Source organism: Chaetodon trifascialis, chromosome 6, assembly GCF_039877785.1.
Source record: "Chaetodon trifascialis isolate fChaTrf1 chromosome 6, fChaTrf1.hap1, whole genome shotgun sequence".
Taxonomy (NCBI): domain Eukaryota; kingdom Metazoa; phylum Chordata; class Actinopteri; order Chaetodontiformes; family Chaetodontidae; genus Chaetodon; species Chaetodon trifascialis.
Genome location: NC_092061.1, coordinates 18268878 through 18291175, shown reverse-complemented (window position 1 = coordinate 18291175; position 22298 = coordinate 18268878). Strand labels below are relative to the sequence as shown.

General features: G+C 41.6%; 1 protein-coding gene across 3 annotated transcripts in view; it reads left to right on the top strand.

The window, feature by feature from the left end:
• ksr2 (kinase suppressor of ras 2) overlaps window positions 1-22298 on the top strand; it is a 123126-nt gene that overhangs the window by 63942 nt on the left and 36886 nt on the right. For all 3 annotated transcript variants that reach the window (XM_070963668.1, XM_070963669.1, XM_070963667.1), the window contains 6 exons: window positions 4369-4541; window positions 17989-18058; window positions 19325-19408; window positions 20001-20086; window positions 21517-21537; window positions 21791-21900. In XM_070963668.1, coding sequence (XP_070819769.1) covers window positions 4369-4541; window positions 17989-18058; window positions 19325-19408; window positions 20001-20086; window positions 21517-21537; window positions 21791-21900 — 544 coding nt within the window. The remainder of the gene's footprint in view (window positions 1-4368; window positions 4542-17988; window positions 18059-19324; window positions 19409-20000; window positions 20087-21516; window positions 21538-21790; window positions 21901-22298) is intronic.

Genomic DNA, 22298 nt, shown 5'->3' with positions numbered 1-22298 from the left:
TTCATTTTACACTTTTCCCCCCACTGAACATCTACAAATCATTCGGGGAGAGGATAAAGGCACGCATACAGGGAGATGAATGGTTTAATTTAGATTCAAATGGCATAAAGTGGGCTAATCGGAATAGCTGACAAAAGCTCTATGACGGAGAAGTGATAACCTGCAGGCTGCTTCCTTATTGCAGGAGATGGGAGTGAAGTGCTGGGCTGGTTTACAGGTCTAATTGCATGACTCAGTTTAGGGAGCGAGAGACTGACATGGGAGGAAAAATTCCTTTGGGATTTAACGCTTAATGAGTGTTACTTTGCATGAAAAGTCTCAGCCTTTTTATGAGTTTTCTACTTTTAAAAGTCTGTTTTTGATGGTTCAGCTCTTTCTTTTCTTCCTTTTTTCCACCTGCCACTCTTTGGTTGTCTCATTCTGTTTCTCTGGTTTGGTTTTTGTTTAGCTCCATTTGTCACCCACGTTGCGCCTTTCTGGTTCTTCTCTAAAGCTTTTCCTATTGTAATCTGTTTCCTGTCTTTCTGGCTCTACATCTCTTTGACCCATCCTTCACTCGCCAGCCTGGGTATGTCTCTGTGCATTACTCAGACATCAGCTTCCGAGTCAATTTATAGACACACAAATCTGATGTTGCTCAACTTGAGAACTCATTCAGGTTTGCCCTCACTTCTCTGCACGTCATATGACTTCAGCGAAGCCTGAGGATATAATGCTGTGCCTTCGGGCTAAAGGGAGGTTTATTTTTGTGTCTCTGCATGAATTTCTGTATGCATGCACAGCTGAGGTTAGTTGTGTATATTTTCATTTGCGTTTGCCCACTGGGGCTTATATCAAGAAGCAAGCCCCATTCGGATGTGATTAAAACTACAGGGGGAGGTCAGGAATTAAATATTCATGGTTCTCCTTTGTAATTTAACTCGTCATCTGCATTTTAGCTATTGTGAAATTACAGGATATGGCCTGTAATAGACATGGAAATTCTGCAGGACAAAGCCAGATGCCACCTCCAGGGGCAGATGGGGGGAGTTGAAGGGGAGGCAAAGATATATATTGATGTCAGTGTGACTTATCACACTGACATCATTATCTCTGATCCACCATGAAATAACACCCCCCCCAAAAAACCCTTCAGAACTTGCTTGAGATCATTATATTTGTAGTTTTCTCTAGTGTCATCGTAATTCGGTGAGTTGTGTATTCATGCATGCGTACATTTGCTAAAAGCTAATTTTGACATATGGTACTTTTAATGTTTTCTGTTGTCACACTGGTCCCCAATCGGCCTGTATTTTGGTGTTGGCATCTTTCCAGATTAGCAAAACCATCTTAAACCTCTGTGTGTAATATTTACGAAAAACAAGAAGAAAGGGAATTAATTAGAATTAGAGCATCTTGTTAAATACACTCGGCACATGTTCAGCAGTACAGAGTGAGAACGTTTTGCTTGAAGTGTGCAGAAGCTATTGATACTGTAAGGAATCTCTAGATAAAATTTAGCCATTCATGATGCATTTAACGTCCATTTTGCTTTGCTGTAGGAACGGTGACTCAGTTTTTCTAGTGAGCTGATTAATCAGCTGTCAGGCTGTTGACACATTTTGATCTGATCCTCGGCAGTTAACCTGGTCTGGAGCAGGTTAACTGTGCTGCATAGGTTACTGTGATGGTTAAAAGTAAGCCAGATTTGTGATGACCAGAAAACCTGAGTTCAGCCCAAAGAGGTCTGAGAAATCCACAAATTATGTTTTGTGGTGCAGGCCCATGGCTTCACTACAGCTCACATTTTTAGCCCAAAGTCAGCCAATTGATAAGCAGGCAGTTGTAATATTCTGCACTGTAAGTCAGTTGAGATGTTTTAAAATCAAACGACACATTTTTTAACATAATGAGACCAAGCTGTGTAGAGTTCACTGGGTTCACAGTAACCTCAGTATTGCATGAGGATCTACTCACAGGTGATATACTGAAATGCGCAAAAGTTTTACAGGAACAAACTGTATGACAAGCTAACAAAGACAAATTGCACTGTGAGCTTAATTATACAAAACTCATTTTTCTGAAATGACAGGTCTCCCAAAAGGAAGCACACTGACAAACAGAAGCCAGTGATTATGGGAAATAATTGGTGATTTGAGATTTGACGCAAAATGCTCCTTTTCTCATAATTTACAAGCTTTTGCAAAAGAGCAGGTCTGTCACCACAGAGACAGCTGTTGGGTATTACATGGTAACACCCCCCTCTCAGCTCAGTCCAAAGAGCCAACTCATTAAGCCTTGATCCCATCAGTCCTGTCACAAAATAAACCTTTCAAATTCACACTGAAGGTCTCAATGCTCCTCAGAGGGTTGAGCAGCTTTCATATTCTTCAGCCGCATTAAAGTTCCTGGAAAACCGATAATACTTACAAAAATTAATGGCTGTGAGTCAAAGCGGAAACCTGCCTGTCCTTTTCTGAAAGGTTGTGAAGTTTACTTTAGCTTGCTGGAGTACAGCACGCATTTTCTGCAGGCATTATCGATTAGATGTTGAAACAGACGGGATTGCTCAAGGCAAATACTCTTCATGGTGGAACTTAACAATGGCCAGGCAGACAAATCTTTAATTTGAACATGACAGGAATGCTATATTAAAAGTACTGAATATGACAAGTAAGATGATATAGACTATGTGGGTATTGTGAAACATTAAAATTATAATGACTAAGCTACTTCACAATCAATTACTCCCTACTAATACTGCTAATACTGCAGCTCGAATTCCATCCACTGGAATACGGATGCTCCAGAATCTCCAGAAGTGTATTGGATGGTGGGTGCATGTGAGGTGGTCTACCGCTTTAGTCCAGACTGAAGCATCTCAACTGTTTGATGAAATTTCTTACAGACTTTTGTGAGGATGAATCCAATGACTTTGATGTTTCCTGACTTTTACTCAAGCACAGCTTTTAGCTTCATTTCCCAACTTTTGGATGAATTTCCTTTGAAACTTGGTACAGACATTTGTGTCCGCCTCTGGATGATTTGTAATCACTGACTTTTCACATAGGCGCCAGCTGATCAAATTTTTACTTCGTCCAATGCTTCTAGACCAAATAGAGCATTTGGAAAACTAATGTCACTCCCATCTGTCTCTGCTGAATGCCTACTTTATGCTAATCAGTAAATGTTAGCATGCTAACACGCTAAACTCAGATGATTAACATTAGCATTAGTATGCGAGCATTGTCATTTGGAGCATATCATCATGCGGATGTTAGCAATTTGTACAACCTCACAGCTGCTAGCATGGCTGTAGACTCTTGTTTTACTTGTTTTAGAGTAGCTTTGTGATCACATATGCATGTAAATATAAGGCATAATATCTTGCAATCAATTAAACTAATAGTAATGTGTCAGCCACACAATGAATGGCACACAATAAATCGACCATTAGCTCCCAGCTTTCAATGAATCAAATGATGCATGACTTGTCAAATGAACAGCCTTTTGTTTGTATTTCTCTCCATCTATCCGGAATGCTTTTTGCCTCCTCTCTGGCCTGATGCCAGTAGCTTTGAAGTCAGTTTATGACATAACACTAGCATGTATGATCACTTAATGCCATAATTATATTGTTAGAGTACACCACACTTACTGCAGCTTAGGGTGCTGTCACACCTACAAACAGTAGGTAGTTCTCTGTCTATTGCATTTTAGTGTTTAGTGTTGAGGTCCAGTGTGCAAATACGTTTTCGTGACTTACCTTTCTTGGTTCACCTTTCTTGCTTTCTTACACCTTGCTTTGTCCACCAGAGTGTCCTTCATAACCCTCCAAGATCTGGTGTGAACTTGTTGCATTCAGCTGTGGGGTATGCAAAATGTGTAGGTGGAGAGAATGATAATGACAGTTCTAGAGGTTTTCCATAAAAGACTCATATCACTCGCTCAAAAAGGAACATGCCTTGCAGCTGCATTTTATTATATCCTATGTATATGACAGGACTTCTGTGGGTGGAGAAATTGTCATCTCTCCTGTGTGATTGTGACTGATTGCTCCTCAAATTCTGACTGAAAAGGTGTTTGAAACAGTAAAAAGAATGTTTTATTAAAAAAAGAAGGGGAGTAGTCGGTATCCTTTCAAATTTCCTGTCCGTTGCCTACATAATTTCAAGTATCTGAGGTCATGCTGTAAACAAGACCAAGTGTACAGCCACGTTCAGTGAGGCTGCATCTCAAGGTGGTGCTATAGAGCAAAAGCCAGGGGATCATCCTAGTATTCATCCTCTGGGGATCATGAACATCTGCACCAAATGTCATTCACCTCATGGCTGTTGATCCCTAATCTGTCAATCAATTATTTGTCTTTTCATGTCTTGTTTCCCTCAGAGCCAAGAAGAAGACCAAGCCCTTGAACCTTAAGATCCACAGCAGCGTGGGCAGCTGTGAGAATCTGCCCACGCAGCGCTCGCCCCTCCACACCGAACGATCTCTGCGATCCTTTTTCTTCCCCTCCTTCATCCCCTCCACACCTCCTGTCCACGCTGAAACACCCTCTGCAAGTAAGTGAGCTGTTACTCCCGTGCGCTTTTAAATGCCTTTGTTACATCTCTTTCATGTTCTAATCCCTTTTGACATGTGCCTATTTAGCTCTCGGGCAGTGTCTCTTTTCTGGGATGCCACTCTGTTCTTGGCTCAGTTAGAGGGGTTTTAACCTTTGGAATACATCTTACCCTTGTCCTGAAGTCAGTTTTGCAGCAGTTGTCCCACTTTGTGTTCCACTTCTTAGTGTCATAGTGTCTTCTGCCTTGACCCTTTACCAAACAGCACCTCAAAGAAGAAACAGCACTCATGCCCTTAATCATTCTTACCACCCCAATTCTTTTTGTTAAGAATATGCTTAAGTGCAGCTCTGTTGGAAAGTGCAACAAATGAGCAATCAGGCTGTGCCATAATGACCGGAGGTGGTGTGTCGCCGCACATTGGCAGCCTTTTTGACTGATGCATTATGGCCACAGCCGTTCGACTGAGGAGGAGATGGAGAGCAATTGAGGCTGTGTTAAGGAAAGGAGTGATGAATGGACATCACTTAGTGTTGTTAATAGTTGCAGACCTTGACTAACAGCCACATGGGGCGTGGCAGTGCATATTTGTTGGTAAAGGCATGGCATGGAATAATCACACACCTTATGCAAGAGAGGACAGACAAATAAGGATGTACTTGAATTAGAAAATACACAGGCTGGCATGACAAGTACTGCTGCACATGGGAATTTATCAGTGTAGTCTCACTTGCTAATGTGTGCATGTGTGTTAAGAATAGCACTACAATGACACATTTGCAATGTTTGGTCCAAATAATAGTGAAAAGGTACGTTATTCTAATAAGATGCTATTTACATAGTTATAATTATTGGCTTCATAAGTGTTCATTCACTACTCCTTTAGGAGCAAATCTTGTGTCGGCCCATTGTGAACAATATCTTTTTAGTTATTTACTTCATTATCTAGATCACTACAATAGACTTGATCTTCTTAGGAAAACATATTTCCATTTGGGTGTTAGCAAATTAAGTATCAGCGTTGTATCTAAAACTGAATGTTGACATGATATTTGATCACAAAGCTGTAAAAAATGATCACAGGCCTCCAGTCATTCACAATGAAGCCATCTCCAGTGTCTCCACCTGTACGTGTGTGGGAGTGCATACTGACAACCCACAGAGCTGGAGCGTTCAAGTTAACAGCATCTGCTTCAGGCTACAGCAGAGGTTGTTCTTCCTCCAACTCCTAAAACTCTCCGTCTACGTAAGAAGTACACATTGCTTTTTTTATCCCGCTGTACTAGAAAGCATTATTAGACACGGTGGGTATCACAGCTTGGTTCGGAAACCTGCCTGTGTACCTGAAATCCAAGATAAGCTGTCCACTGTGGACAGCTCCGAAGGTCTCCAGCCGCTTCATATGCTCCTCCAGGCTTTCTAGGAGGAGTCGCTGGGCACACTCGCTCAGAAATATCATCTCTGACTTCTCATATGAGCTGCTACCCCAGGCATGTTTTACTGTTTCCCCAAATACAGGTTAGAGTGCTACCAGCTTTGTTTGTGAAGGTGCTGATTATATTTGTAAATGTGACTGTGACTGTGACATGTGAGCGGTGTTTGAGTATCGTCCACATTTTTTCTGGGAAAATTAGTCTTGTCTCTTTGTACTTTCCTACGCCTTATTTTCTAAAAAAAGGTGTGTAATCTGGGAGTTGTCAGTGTTTTTTTGTGTGTTTGCACTTTGAAAGCACCCATGACTGGCCTTACACTGTGGTGATGGTATTATGGACGATACAAATCCTTTAAAATCATTTAAGAACATTTTCGAATGTCAGTAATAAGGAGGGGCGCTCTGGTTATATAGCCTACCTCTCAAAGTAAGATTGGGCAGTGCCATTAAAATTAGGCCTGCTTATAGCATTCCACGTATTCACCTACACAGTCAAAATAAGTAACTACGAGTTACATCACAGGAACAGAAGCAGCAACTGCATTCAAGATCTGAGCTGACAAACTTTTAACCAATACACTTTCACAAATAGGAAGGAAATACATTACAATAATGCTGTCTATTATTGTCTACTCCTCGTCCAAGGTTGATGAAGGATAACATCAGGGCATACAGCCTCAATAAATAAGTTAGCATGTATGAAAGAGAGGTCAGTCTCTTCTGGGTCATTTTGGAACGACAAGGTTTCCTCCCTCCTTTTGTTTTCTAGTGCTGCACCCTCGGGTGTCATAACCCTTGTGGACAGGAAATGGACAGGAAATTAGACACAGATAGTTGTGTGTCCAGTGATTATTACCAAAATGTTCAATGATACCTCATTTATCACTACAATTCAGTGATGAATCATGAGAAATACATCTTATTATCTTGCATTTTTATGTTGTGGCTGGGTTCGGGGGTCCTGGCCATAACAGTCACATTTCTTTAGTAAGCTGAAGTGTCTCCCTTTGTTCTACTTTATTTTATACACAAATTTTTCACTGTCATGCCATGTGCAGCTTTTACATTATGGCTTATTGTTTATATGAACTTGAGTAATGGGTGTTAGAACACTTGTGAGGTAATTTAGGGCAAAACCTGAAGAAGTACTGTATTGTGCTCCTCTGCTCAGTTTGCTTGACAGTGAAAGTGATTTTAATGCTTTAAAAAACCGAACTGAAAAAGAGTAATTTCAAAAATTTGAGCCAATTTGAGCCCAATTTTCATCGTTGTGTTGGCACTGACCTGATTATTGTTATTCTCAAAATACATTAAAATGCTTAGATTTATAATAATAAATAATCTTCAAAATCTCTTAATGTCATAGTTTTCTATAGATATACCGTACTGCACTTTCCATGCTTTCATTCACTAAGATTTACTCGCATTTCTATTTTTAATTTACTTGATAATGTTGTTTTCTGGATGCCGTACACGTGACAAAATGCCTAATAATACAAAAATAGTAGAGTGAAATGCGACCGGTCAATACTCATTGTGCTTTCTTGTAAATAACCGAGTAAAGAATAAATGAAGCATTTTCCTTTTCCTGTGGAGCTCCTCAGTTGCCCTGAGGGTCTCCAGTTCTTATTTTAGGCATGGCACGTGTGTGCTTGTGTGTGATCATGTGGACAAGCGTGTGTGCAGCCAGTAAGCCAGGCCAAACATCTGTCCAGGGTCTATGTGTGGGATTATGGTGTCACTGCCATCTCAAACGTCAGGGCCCTCCAGCCAAAAGCATTATCACTCATCTCTCCAGTTGTCTGAATCAAAACACACGGAGGAGGACCCACAAGACTGGGTGAGGTGACCAAACGCTGTCTGCTCGGGATGAGTCAGTTCCCAGTCTAAGATGAAACGTCAGAGCCGTCCTCTGAGCTTGTTTGGCCGTCTACACAGAGATACTGTTTGTGATAGTCATGCTTGAGTGGTCTTTGACTGACACACAGTTGGGTTCTAGAGAAAAGAAAATGCAGAGGGTCTTGTACTAAATGTGCAGACATCTCATATTGTGTGCTGTTGTTTCGTCTATTTTAAGGTGCAGTGTGTAGACTTTAGCAGGATCTATTGGCAGCAATGGAATATGATGTTCATAATTACGTTTTCCTAATTGTATAATCACATAAAAATAGGAATTGCGTTTCTTTAGAATGAGCCTTTTATATCTACAGAGCAGGGAACAGGACTCTTAGACAGAGCAATCTGCAACCGCACCACTAGATGCTGCTAAATCCTACACATTGGAAATGGTTGCATTTTTCTGTTTTGCTTTAAAAAGGCTAAAAACAATCACAAGTCAGTCGGCTTCTTAGTACTGTACGACTTCCTCTTCCTGAAGATTTAAAACTTTGGTTCACAAAGCTCAGTACCATCATGTAACAGCTAACAACTGTAAGTTCTAACAAACTCAGACTTGGTTGAATAGTGCATTTCTTGGGGGTTGTGTTGTACTGGGTGCTTTTTGGTTTTACTTCCCGTTTTCTGTGTCACCTACGTTTCATAAGCTAATCAGCCGCTTGTGTATTTAGTCGCGTCCCCCCGGTTGGTTCTTAATTCAGTTTTTGTGTTCCTCCTGAGTTGCTGGATTTGCCTCAGCCTACTGCCTCAGTTTTTGTCACCCGCCTGCTTTGTGGACTGGAATCAGCTTTATATGATTAAAGCTTGCTTTTGTTTCATCAAACTGCCTGCAGGCTGTCCTGCATTTGGGTCCAACCCCTTGTTTTCCTCTACCCCCGCATACACAATTGTGACAAATGGAGGTTTATTACAACAATTCCTCCAAATGAAATGACAAACTACATTCTCTCTCCACACCCTCCAGAGCAACACACGGAAGTGTTTTGCGACCTTATGTCACTATTAACTGGACTACATAATGTCAATGAGAAGAGACAAGTGAATGGAGTAACGATAATTGTTTCTTATGACAGATGATATGTGATAATTAAGTCTTATCAAAAAGTCTTCAGGCTCAGACTCCACAGAGAGATTTTGTCTGTCTGTCCCAAATCACTGTTGAAAAATAAATCTGTTCAGTGGTTTAAGTTAGGGAATGACCGCAGTCATGGTTAAAGGAAACATCCATTCACCCAGACCTGATGTGACACTACCTCCTCCTTTGCTCTTGATTGACAGCAATCATAGTTACAACTGCGGCCAGAAGACTTAAATGTTTTCTGGGAATGTGCTGACATTGCAGACATGTGTTTAAATCAGTGTTTCTCAGTTCCGGTCCTCGGGCCGCACTGCCCTGCATGTTTTAGATGTTTCCTGCTCCAACACACCTGATTCAAATGAGTGGCTCGTTATCAGGCCACTGCAGAGCTTGATGACGAGCCGATCATTTGAATCAGGTGTGTTGGAGGAGGGAAACATCTAAAACATGCAGGGCAGTGCGGCCCGAGGACCGGAACTGAGAAACACTGATCTAAATCCCTGCACATGCTAAAGCCCACACAGGTGGTTTTACTTATTTCAGTAGCTCTTATTAGCCCAAGTGAGAAACACCTGTGCAGGTGTGCAGAGCCTTTGACATCTACCTCTTTATGTCCATGTCTAGTGACCTGCATTGACTCTTGCCCTACGTTTACATGTAGCAGGGTATTTTGGAAAATGGATATTTTGGCCCCTCCATTTTCAAAAATAACATCGTGCACACAACATCGTTTTCAAAAATCTTGTCGTTTACATGAACCTGGATAAATACGCCGTCGAGCGCATCATAACTATGCCAAACCTATGGGCGCGAGTGTAAACATGGGTCGCTCACATGACGTTAAGTATTCAGCCGCATGTTGTGACGTTTCGGAACCTAAAACGCTGTTTAACCCTGTTTACAGAAATCTCCACTTTGGCCGGAGTTTTTAAAAATGATCATTTTCCATGAAAAAAACTCTGTTTGCATGTAAACATATGCGTTTTCCCTAAATGTAAATGGGGTCTTATTAAATGTGATGGGAACAAAATGCCTCTAAAGTGAACCACGGAGAAATAAGAGAAAGACAGTAGAAAGCTCCTTATCTGCAACAACTGAAATGACCCAGTAATGCATTTTTGGTGCAGCCGCTCTAATGTTCATTGTCTGCAAATGCTATCGCACACTGCCATGTCCATCTTCTGTCTCATGTTTGTGCACAATAGAGGTTTAAAAAAAATAATTTCACTTTTTTCAAGTTGGATAATTAGCTGTTTTTTCCTCTAGCTCCAGGTGTTATCATTGTTCATGTAATCATACAAGTCATTGTTTGTGCCAGTTTGAAAAGTTGGCATTTTGCACGGACAGCTCACATCCAGCGCCTCAGGCTGTTTGAGCTCACACTGTCGGAGCAGACAGACGCCCTGACACTTGATGATGCCTTGTGTTCACTTGGAGGTCCAGAACCATCCCTGGGACTTGACCAACACACACACACACCTGATGCAAAATGTATGTGTGTGAGATACAGAGAGAAAGAGAGTGAGAGTCTGTGAGTGTGTGCTTGTGGGTATAAATGGCTTAAATGTTCTTCATGCGCTTTGTTTACAAGCCGCTGTTTATTTCTACATCATTTAATGACGTCACCCGCTCACCCTAACCTCGCATAGATACTTTGCCGTTGCGTCACCTATCTCCTAGCAGCCAAGCGTGGCACCACAATGGAGGTCCCTTTGAGAATTGGCATATAAAAATGGTTACAAACAACAGCTAAATTTAAAACAGGGTGAGGAAAATGAGTAGCCGAGCTTACTTTTTCATGAGATTGTTGTCATTCAGCCATCGCTTCATACTTTCTTAGGTATGAAGAGATCGATGTTGACGTGTTGACTCATGCTTGGAGAGCAGAGCATATTCCGCTTTGTTGTATTTTTGACGAGGATAGAATAGATGAATCTCACCTTTTGACATTTGACTTTGTTTTGACTTCTGTTCACTGGCTACAAAACTCAACAAGCTCCCTGTATCACATATCAAAAAGCAACAAGGTGAACTTATCAACTATGGTGTGGACCAAAAATATGAAACTGTAGCTCAGCAAAAGGGTATTTTTCCCTCCATCATGTGCTGCGCTTTCTGTTTTTCCCTGTATTTTGGTCTGTGTCTTCTCAGTAAACAAGGCGAGATTTACCTAATAGGAGGACCTGGATTGTGTTTTCCAGGTAGTGTACTGTATGTTTTGCAAGTTGGGCTTAATTGACTCTTTCTGGCGCAGAGCTCTTGGGTCACTCCAACTAATGAAACCCTGCAGAGGAGGTCATAAGCACACAGTCAATAAAGAGGTGGATTGGTCAATAGTTACTTTACTGGTGGGAAAGCATCGCAGGTGTCACAAGTCAGAGGAGTCTTTTTGAGCGCTGTGCTGCTGCTACATCAACACTAAAATGCTTTTTTTTTTTTTTTTGCAAAAGATCTCACCGATCTCACTGGGAATTTTGCAAACTGCGCTGGCAGAAACAATGAATTACTCTTCAGTCTTTTTAGAGCTGCGACTTGGCACCTCAGCTAATCTAAACAAACTGTTTAAATAGCCAACTAGCCAGCAGGGCAGTGTAACAAAGCAATAGATGTTAGCAACATTCAACGTCCCACGAAAGTTAAATCTAATGTTTTCATTCCCGCGTATCAACAGGCTGCATGCTGTAGAAGAAAAGCGCCGTTTGGTGATGACACACTGAATGCACTGTGCATGTTTGAGCTTCCCATCTGTCAGTGCCACTGAAGCATCCCTCTCGTCCACCTTTGGGATATCTCTCGAGCCCCTTCCACATTTTGATAGGAGCTAGAACAACACACGGGGGGCAACCCAGTTCTAATGAGACAGCAAATTTGGATATTTGCTACAACAATTAGCTGTTTGTCATCAGTGTTGTCCAAGAGCCCTGATGCTCTATTACGGCTCCCAGGGGCCATGTTACATCACCTGAAAGCCCTGGATAGCGTCAGAGTGGTTTTACCACCAAAACCTGCTCTGTCCATCGGCTTGCTTTACTTGTCTGCGTGCTCCGAGCCATTTGAGCTCTCCAACCGAGAATGTCACAACTGAGCCATAAGGCCTGCAGGCATCATCTGTTCTCCCATCCCTCCCCCCTCTGTCTCACTGGCACACTTTAGACTGCGCACTCTTAAAAGACACCCGCTCTCTGCAAGGCCGTGCGGACGTACTTGTTTCATCCAACATAATTGCTATTTTTCCAGCGCAGTGATTGCTATTGTCGCTTCATCAAAGGGATTTTGTGAGTGTATGTGGGTTATTTGCAAATGTGTGTGTGTGCTTGCTCGTCAAAGATGACAGCACAATATTCTGCAAAAAAGGCTGATCGGCGTGTAGCTGTTGCCATAGTAACTGAGCAACCTGGCTTTGTCTCTTGTTCATCGGAGGAGTTTTTATTCCCCACACTCAGATCGGAAAAAGAAGCCCCCTTGTCTATTTCTGCCCTTCACTTTGTTCGTGTCTTGCTGCCACTCCAAACTGAAACACGGTCAGTTGTGTGCTTTCAGCTTGTGGGAAGTCCTCATTAAAACACATGGATGAGAAACGATGAGAGTAGGTCGAGCAACAGCCTGTAACATATCGCTCATATAACACTCATGTGCTTTAATGCAGCACATTGTGCAGCAAACGCCTACACATTTTTACAGTCCTGTTCACTTCTTCTGCTGCTCTGCACAGTCCACTGTATATACCCTAATGTCAGACTCTTACCGAGTAAAACCGGCTTCTCAGTGCTGCCTTCCACTGTTGTTTTGTTCAGAATTTGTCTGGCATTCCCATCCCAAGTCATTGATTATCTCTTGATGATTGTGTGCCAGTTATGCCGTTGATTGCATTCAACCATTTGATTGAAGCTTTTATCCAAACTCCCTGAGTGCTGCACTCTGCCCATTGAGCTGTAGGACCTTCATGATTCTGGTAATGACAGGAGGAGGTGAACAATGAGAATAATTAAAATTTGTGTGGTCTTTTTCCCCGTGTTGTGTCTTGTGTTGTTTTAAGTGTCACACACTCCACTCTTTTCTTTTTCACCTGCAGTGAAAATTTCTCCTCCGTGGGGAATAGCAGTGTTTAGCGCTCAGTCAATCACTTGGAGAGGCATCTCACTCTAACGTCAAATAAACTATATTTGGCTCGAAATAGACTCCTAGACTCAAGTAGTCCCTTTAGCTCTGCACACATAAACATCCCCGCCTCCCTCTGTTTAACCCACACAGAGTTAGAAACATATATTCCTTCATCTTTCAGTGTAGTTACATTTATCTCTTTAACCCACACACGCACCATATTCAACCCTATGGCCTGCTGTGTGTCATGTGGCCGGCCAATGGAGGAGGGGAAAGGAAGGCCTCAGCTTAATTAGGCTGAAACCAATCAGAAAAGATGGAGGAGGACACAGTTGTCTGGCGCCTTGGGGTTTCTCGGCTCCTGCAGGCTCATCTGTCTCACACACACACACACACACACACACACACACACACACACACACACACACACACACACACACACACACACACACAGATACATACATGCGCATATAAACAATACTGAATTATTTGTTTTGATGTGTTGTTATTGCATGGCCTAAAATGTTTTTGCTGTATTTATGTGACTGGTTCACTCTGCACCTGTGTGTGAGGATGAGTGTGACTTTATTAACCTTCATTTACACTTCAGCTTTGTTTCTGCACGTCTGTTTTCTCATTGGAAGGTGTGCTGTGTGTGAACTCACGTTTAAAGCTCTTCTGTTCGGCATGTGTCACTGTTTACCGCATAAAATGTTGACGTAGTCTCCGTGACGTCACCCTGAGGTTTCTGAAGAGCCATTGTGAAGCTCATTGAAAGTGGCTCTGGACACTGGCCATCTGTGATGCTGCCCAACTCCCAGCTAATCCAAATATGAGCAACGAAGGTGGAGTATGGGTGGAGCTGAGGTGGGCTGAATGAAGTCTGCTTGCTGAAACAGAGCAGCTAGCTGTTACTTAAAGCACCATGATTATGCATAACTTTAAGCCTTAAGATAATTTAAACACGTGAAATTCACCCCCCGTACAGTTGTCATGAACATGGAATAGCTACACTGCTGTAAAGATGTTAATTTCTGCTGAAAAATTGGCATTTTGTTATGGGGGTCTACGGGGTTTCACTATGGTTGAGGTGTTTTCTGATGGCTAGGAAATGACAATTTCTTTTGATGGCTGGCTGATTTAGTGACATCTAGTCAACATCTAGTGTGGTTTAAGACTATAGCAGGCATTGTCAGAGGTGCGACAGGAGACTAACTAGTGTGTCTGTTTCGACTGCAGCCGAGCAAATTCACACTGTTTTATTAAAGAAGGCAGTCAATAGTAACTGCTGTGCATGCCGTGAGTAGTTTTCCACGCAACAGCAAACCAAGGTAAAAGTCGCTCATCTCATTGAGATTGAACATGCCACCTGCAGCTCTTCATCACTGAGGCTCTTCTTTCATGTTCTATTAAAATACACAAATGACAGCTGTTTTGTTGCAGATTAATTTCTGATGGTCCACATTAACTTTGGTGACAGATGCGTCTCTTGTAATTGCTTCAAAATCGATCCAGCATTTTGTCATTTGAATGCTTGCAACGGCGAGCGGTGTCAGTCGGCTGTTTTCATTAACAGTAGCTTAATACAGCTCTAACATTGTGTAAAGAGAGCAAACAGGTAGTTGTGAGGCTGTTATCAGTGAGAGGGAATGGCGCTGAATTACATGCATGCACCTGTGAATCCCTTGTGTTAGGTAGGAAATCATCCAGTACAGAAATGGCAGACTTCGCCACTGCTGGTGAGTACTACTGCTGTAGACATAAACATATAACATGAAATAAAACCAAAACCAAAAGATAAATATCCCCATCAATGCAAATAAATAAAAACAGATTATTAGTTCAGACAAAATTTTCCTCATCATCTCGTTTAAAACCTTACCATTCTTCACAGGAAAGGCCCAGATTCAAGATGTCTGACATTTCTCAAGCTCATGCGTTTTCATATGATTGGCATGTGTGCGTTCTCATGTTCTCGTGAGCACTTAACAGTACTGACATAAATCTACACTCCCTCCATTGTTTGAAGGATGCTCGAATCATCAAAGAGACAGACAGGGACGTCAACAGGACACACATACTATGATGAATAGCTCTGACCACGCTGCTGAAAAGTCCAATCATCTGCCAGTCGCCAACAAGGCTGACAAACAGCAGATGATGTCAGTTTCCCTTCTGTATTGAGTTATCAAGTTGATTGAGTGTAATTGAGCGATGCATCGGCGTGCGGAGGTAAGACACCAAGCCTCTGGAGAGACTGGAGGAGGAGGAGGAGGAGGGAGGAAGGGTGTTCAGGAACCAGGAAATGCTATATGGCACCAGGGCCATGCAATTAGCACAGCACAGCCTTGCAATCAATCAATAGCACTGATTGAGCCACTCACCAGATGAAAATTTTGAGTCACACAAATATTTCCTTTCTCTCTTATCTGCCGTCAGTATTTTCATTAAAGCTGACGGTCGTCTTCAGTCCAACACCAACCATTGTTAAAAGAGACAGAGACGCAATGCGAATTACAAAAAGTGCACGAACACAATTGGAAGATTGCGTGATCGAGACCCTCTGCTGTAAAAGAAAATGCCTGTAATGAACGCTGTACAGTGCCTGTCCACTTTATTAGTTTACAGTCTAATGCAATCAATGGAGAGCTTCCTCCAAGAATTCCACTCTTACCAAGCTTATAGATTTTCAGTTTTTGTCGACACTATCAGTGATTGTTGTACTTTATGTGTATTTTTGGAGTTAGAGAGGGTGGTGGCGTTGGCCTGCAGTGTATTGTAGTGAAAGGTGGTTCTGAAATGTTGTCCACCCCATTTACATACATACACACGGGGCAGAACATTCATCCATCCATTAGTCAGGACCAGGGGGAGCTGGAGCCAATCCCAGCTGGCATTGGGCAAAAGTAGGGTACATCCTGGACAGGCCGGTTACCTTCACACCTACCTGCAAATTTAGAGTCACCAATTAACCAGCTGGCATGTTTGAACCTTGAACCTTATTGCTGTGAGGTGACAGAGCTGACCTCAGCCATAAACATATGCCAGCAGCTGCAGGAAATCTATGTGCCAAGCTGTCAAAATATCATCATCGCCAACACGAGTGTTCTAGGATGAATAAAAAAACGAAGCAAAACACATATTGAAGAGGCTGTGAATATGAAAATTGACAAAGACCACCTCAATTTCTGACACGATTGAGTGAAGCTCTTCTGTCTCATGGACATCAATCTCAGCGCACACCTCAGCCTACAGTTCCATTTTCAAGGCATTAGACTTTGATGCATCGATTTCTTTTTTTGGCTTGTGGTTCTCTCTTTTTCCTCACAATTGGTCAATTTATTGTTCAACTCCACCCAGCCACACATAAAAGTCTCCTCTCCCCTGGTATTCAGAATACCCATAAATAACTATGCATAACAGTTATTTCACATTTGAATCCATCATTTCCTCTTCTCTTTGGTTTTATTTTGTCAGTTCAAAGCTGCACATTCATTGACTGAACTTTCTTCTTGCAGCACACCTTTGAGTCAAAATTGGGACAGCCGACAAGCCTAAAAGATGCAAAAAAGTGAAACGGGCCAGTGCTTGCTTGTGTGTTTGTGCTGATGAATAGCAGAGTGTGTGCATACTTATTCTGTTTATTTAAAACCAGTTAATTCTTCAAATATGAGACATACACACACAACTTTAAAGGGAAAGTGTGTCGATTTTGCACATCAAAGTCTGTTTACAGGTCTTGGGGAGTACTACTGCATATGTGAAAAGATTTGTATAAAAGCTTGTGTGGATCCAGAAGGAGCTGCACCAAGTCTGATAAATTGCCTCATACATTGTTAATGTAACAGTTGTTATTCTAATTGATAAAGCGTTTTGGCTGAAGACCACAAGTTTGAAAATGAAAAACATCTGCTGATGTGGAGTCTGTTTGGGGCTAGCGGCTTGAGGCTACATTAGCTGTCAAGTAGCATTGTGGGTAAAGTAGGTGCCAGGTTTAGACAAGGAAGATGAATGCATGTAATGAAAAAGACAGCGTTTCTTCTTCAGCTGCATCAATAGTGGTCTTTTTTTGTCTGCTGTCCATCGTCAGGGTTTTACCTCTATCCGTTTCAGGTTTTGTCAAGGTTGACTGGACTTATTCATGTCTAAATTGTCAAAGGCGTAACAGAATATAACCTGCAGTAAATACACCTGTAATATGTGAGGTTTCTGCAGAAATTGAAATAAAGCACAAAAATGATCTCGCATGGTGCACTTTCTGATATGACCTATGCCTCTTTCAGCATTTTTCAGCATGGCTATTTTGTTATTGAATTATTGGCAGCCAGCACACCATTAGAGTGCGCAATCATCCGAGTGTATATCCACCACATCCAGTCGCCTTCGTAGGCAACTCTGTGTAGGCTGCCATTCTCACCTGGTATGAAGAGGTGGTGCATAAATAAATAAATGTGCCGGGCCACTCAGTCACTGCATGCACTAATGGAACAAGCGAATGGTTTTTGTTGTGGAAACCTTTTGAAGCAAGCGTGCCTCACAATGGAATACAGGTAGCACCATCGTCCGAGATATCTGCATCAAAACACGCAAACAATTCACAATTCAAAAAGAGTTTCAGCCTGTTGGCCTATCTATCTATCTATCTATCTATCTATCTATCTATCTATCTATCTATCTATCTATCTATCTATCTATCTATCTATCTATCTATCTATCTATCTATCTATCTATCTATCTATCTATCTAATGACTGTGTGCATGATATACAAACAGCTGATTAAGATTCGCTACAAAATTAGTTCATTCCCCCAAAATGCCATATGTGCCGAATCCAATGTTTGATTCAAGACATTTAGTTAACTCTGAAAGACATTCTGACAGGATTACCATTTAACTAAAAAAATGAAAAACAGAACAACCTCCTGTCTCCTCCTCTCCAGACACTCTCTCAGTGCCTCGCTGGTCCCCGCAGATTCCCCGAAGAGATCTGGGAAACTCAATAAAACACAGGTAGGCCTAAAGGAAACTGTGTGTGTGTGTGTGTGTGTGTGTGTGTGTGTGTGTGTGTGTGTGTGTGTGTGTGAGTTTGCCTATGTGCAAATACCAATTAAAAAGGGCCTCTTGCATAACTCATCTCAGTTCTCTTTCTCCCTTTGACTGCTTTTCTCCATCTCTCTCAACCTGCTTGACTCCAAACGCTAGTGATCTGAAAAGTAAAACAATACCGTATTAGTTGTGGGATCTCAGCAACCTCCAGAACGTGGGTGTCTTGCCTGCTGAAAGTCAGCGAGGTGGAGAGAGAAGCTCTAATCCTCATCATATGCAGCCAAACTGAGCGCAAGTGGAATTTATAGAGCAGTTATTTGAAGATTAAGACTGGTTTTAAGAGAAATGCCGCTATTCCATCCAGCAATCTCCTTCATGTGCCAATTTGCATATTTCTAATGTGCGCCCTTGATCGCATTGTTGGCCTGTTAAGATAAGTGCATCTGCATAGCCGGTAGACAATGCACCACTTTTGCTCCCGAGCCTCAGCTATGCTGAAAGAACCTTTCTTTATACAGAATCTGCCCTTAATGTCACATCACCATCCATATTTGACAGCAGAGTCCACTAAAGATGGATTGAGCCGTGTCTCTCAACTGAGGCGAAGGAGGGGCCTAATAAAGAGAATCGGACTCTGTCAAACTACATTAGTCACCTGACATTAGCCAGCCAGCAGCACTGCTGGCACACAGGCGTCGCATCAGTAAATGCAATAAATAGTCACATACATGCTGGAACCTCTCAGTTAATCTCTGCGGGGAATTGGTTGCTACTGCAGAGCGCGCTGTGAATTTGCGTGTTTGAGAAGAGACCATGTTGGTCTCTTTAAGAGTGGCGCAGGCCTCCGAGCTCCCATCACTCGGACTGATGGTGGTATTGATGTAAACCCGGTGGCCTCTTCCTGCGCTGTGCTGCATTCGTACAGGGTTACTGAAAGATGAAAATGAAATGGGCCCAAATTAAATCAGCAGGTTAGGGAGATTAGGAAGGCAAACACTTTCACAGAAGTAGCTTCTGCAGGCATCTGTTGTCTTCGCAGAAAGGTTACGCAGGGGATGTGAGGCCTTCTTTGGCAAAAGCTGTCAGAATGAGAGAATGTCATTAAAGGTAAAAGGTCAGGACGCTCTCATGATAATCCACAGCTCTTACATGTCACACAAATGTGCAACAACTTTAAAGTGATTTCCTGGCTTCTTTAAATATCCTTATCTCACTCTCTTTTGCCTGCAGGTTTTCTACAAAGTATTGGATGTCCCAGACATGCATAGTATGTGGAAAGGGAATGTTGTTTGGACTGAAATGTAAAAACTGCAAGTAAGTATCCAGACTGATTTTTGCCTGAAGTGACATTTTCCTCCCTTGTTTTTCTACATGTTAATTAACAAACTAATATAATAACTTAACTAATGTTGAAGAAGTACTACCAAAGATTTGCGCCTTAACAGCCACAATTTAGCTCTTCTGCAATGCGTTTTTCCATCTACATCTTCATTGAGTGATGAAAACACATGCAGCTTCCTACTTTATATGCAGGAGTGGCTGCATAAGTAGCCATGTGGTTCCCTTTTAACGTGCAGCTGATTGGTCAAAAAAAGAACAGAAGCACGTGAATAGCCAAAGAAAACCAGTATGCTAATTTACTGTTGAATCGCTACACAACCAACTCGGACTGAGCTACCACCCAATACTGTTATTTGAAACATGGAGTGGCTTCTTCATGATTTCAACTTACATATTCTGCAAAAAAAAAAAAAAAAAAAATCACTATTTTTTTTTTTTATTGATTTTTCTTTGTTTACACAACTGGTGCTGGTTCGACTTTTTGCTCGTTTTCTCGTGGCTGCTGGTCACAAATAATAAAAAGGAAACCGCTAATCAAATTCCCTTTCTCTTTGTATGCACTCAGGCTGAAGTGCCACAACAAATGCACCAAAGAAGCCCCACCTTGCCATTTACTGATCATACAGCGAGGCGGACGAGAATCCCTCAAAGGTATTTGATTTTTTCATTTACAGATTTTAGTTTTCAAGAACCAGGTTTTATATTTAATGTATTATGTGCAATGAAGTAACCTGAGAAAGTAGAGCGATGGATATTTCCTTCGTGTAACAGTAGCATGTTCTAATTTCTACGGTTGATGATTTGAAATTCAGTAACTACTTTATGGATACTTATACCACTCGGTTACTTCAATGTTCTGGGGGTCAGCTCTTTTCCAGTCTGACTGGGGGTTTGATGTGCGGTCAAAAGGTTTATTCAGAGTGAAAGCAAAGTGAATTTTCATCGTTTTCAGTGACTGCTGGACTGTTTGTACAGCCCCTGTTGGTTCTCCCCAAGCAGCAACTAACTGTACACACTTGAGCTGTAAGCTTGCCAGAAGCAAGCACTGATTGCAGTGGTGGGCAGTACTAACAATCTCAAGTAAAATGACACCTACTGCCATAAAAATCAATCAAGCAACAGTTAGAGGTACCACTTGAAAAACTTACTAAAGTGAAAGGCCAGGTGATGGCCTGTGCAAAATAATGAAAAAACAGCAGTTTTGTGTAAAACTAATCAAAATTCTGAAAGTGACATCAACATTGAAGTTGGCATTAGATTAAAAACACAGCAAATTAAAACAGTGGTCAACAGACCACTACCTACAAGATAAGTTAATGTCACTATGAAAAAACATCAAAGATTAATGTTACACATGAAAAACATTAGCCAGCTACAGTACGTGCAACTTACTTCAATGTGCTTTGCAGAAGTTTGAAGAAGAGTTTTTTAAAAGCAAGAGCTTTGTTTTTCGAGAGCCACAGCAAAAACGTCACTGTGTAACTGCTGGCTTTTTAAAATTTTGCTATAAAATCCATTTACATACTGTGATTTAGCTGCCAGCTAACCACCATTAGCTTTGCCACCAGGAATCACCTTGTTCAGAGCAGGGACAGGACTTTTGGAGTGTTGTGCACAGTCACCATGGCTGACTTTACACTAGCTATTGATGGTCAGTAAATATGTCGGCTGGCCACAATGTACATTAATACACTTGTTAAATACAGAGTCTGTGATGTGTGGTTGTGGAGGCTTTGGAGTATCTTTGACAGAGTGCAAAATTAATATAGTGGGTTAGGACCCACTGATTTAAGCCCTGCTGTGTTCTGCTCTCATGATTATTCATGTATTTGAATGTGCATGAGTTCTTAGAGCCACTAAAGATACATTTTTTAATAGTAGAGGCCCCATTTATAAAATGAAAGACAGATAGAAGGTTATCTGCTGATTAATTAAGCCACTTAGGTTTGACAAAAGTGACTGCGTCATGCACTGTTTGTACTAACAGACAGCACTGAAAAAATTCCCATTATCTGCTATCAGAATTCACATTCTTTTGTCCTTTCTCTGTCTCCCCCCTCCTCCTTTCTCCACCAAATAAGACCACCAAGGAACAACTCAAGGTAAAGCTAATTAGACTTCTTCTAACCTTCTTTAATAAGAAAAAGTGACAGTTTTCTTAATGACATAGTTCGCTTAAGGAGACTTTTTTCCTCAACAAAGTGTCTGTACGTGATAATGAATGGATAGTGCTCAAGAAAGGGCAGTTTGCTCATTTTTCACATTAGAAACAGGGCCTGATAAAGAGTTTCTCCTAATTTTCCCAAAGCTATTATGGAGTATTGTTTAATTTTGCTCTGTGCTTCTTTTCTATAGTAGCTCGTCTGGTACGGACTGAATCAGTGCCATGCGACATCAACAACCCGCTCAGGTACACAGACCTGCACATCAGTCAGACGCTCCCCAAAACCAACAAAATCAACAAGGTAAGTGTAAAAAATAAACCTTGCATCACAATCTGTGTGTAACCTGTCCTACATATCACATTCCTTCCATTTTTGGGGGCAGGAAAATGATTATGAGTCATAGTGTCTTTCCCAGGGGATCATGAAACCGTACGAAAATATCTTCAGCAGTATTGATGTTTGCACAGATGGATTTGTTTTCATACAGAGAATATTTGCAGCCAGCACATCTAACAATTTCTCAGTTCCAGAGGAAAAAAAAAGTTTATCACAAGATTCCCATGGTGGTAACACTCTGATGGAAATCTTGTGAACCAAATGTGTGTTAAGAAAGTGTGATCGTGAACGCAACACAAAGCACAAAATATGACCTTTACAAATGCACAACTTTCATGCTTTTACTTAAAAAAAGTTGATGA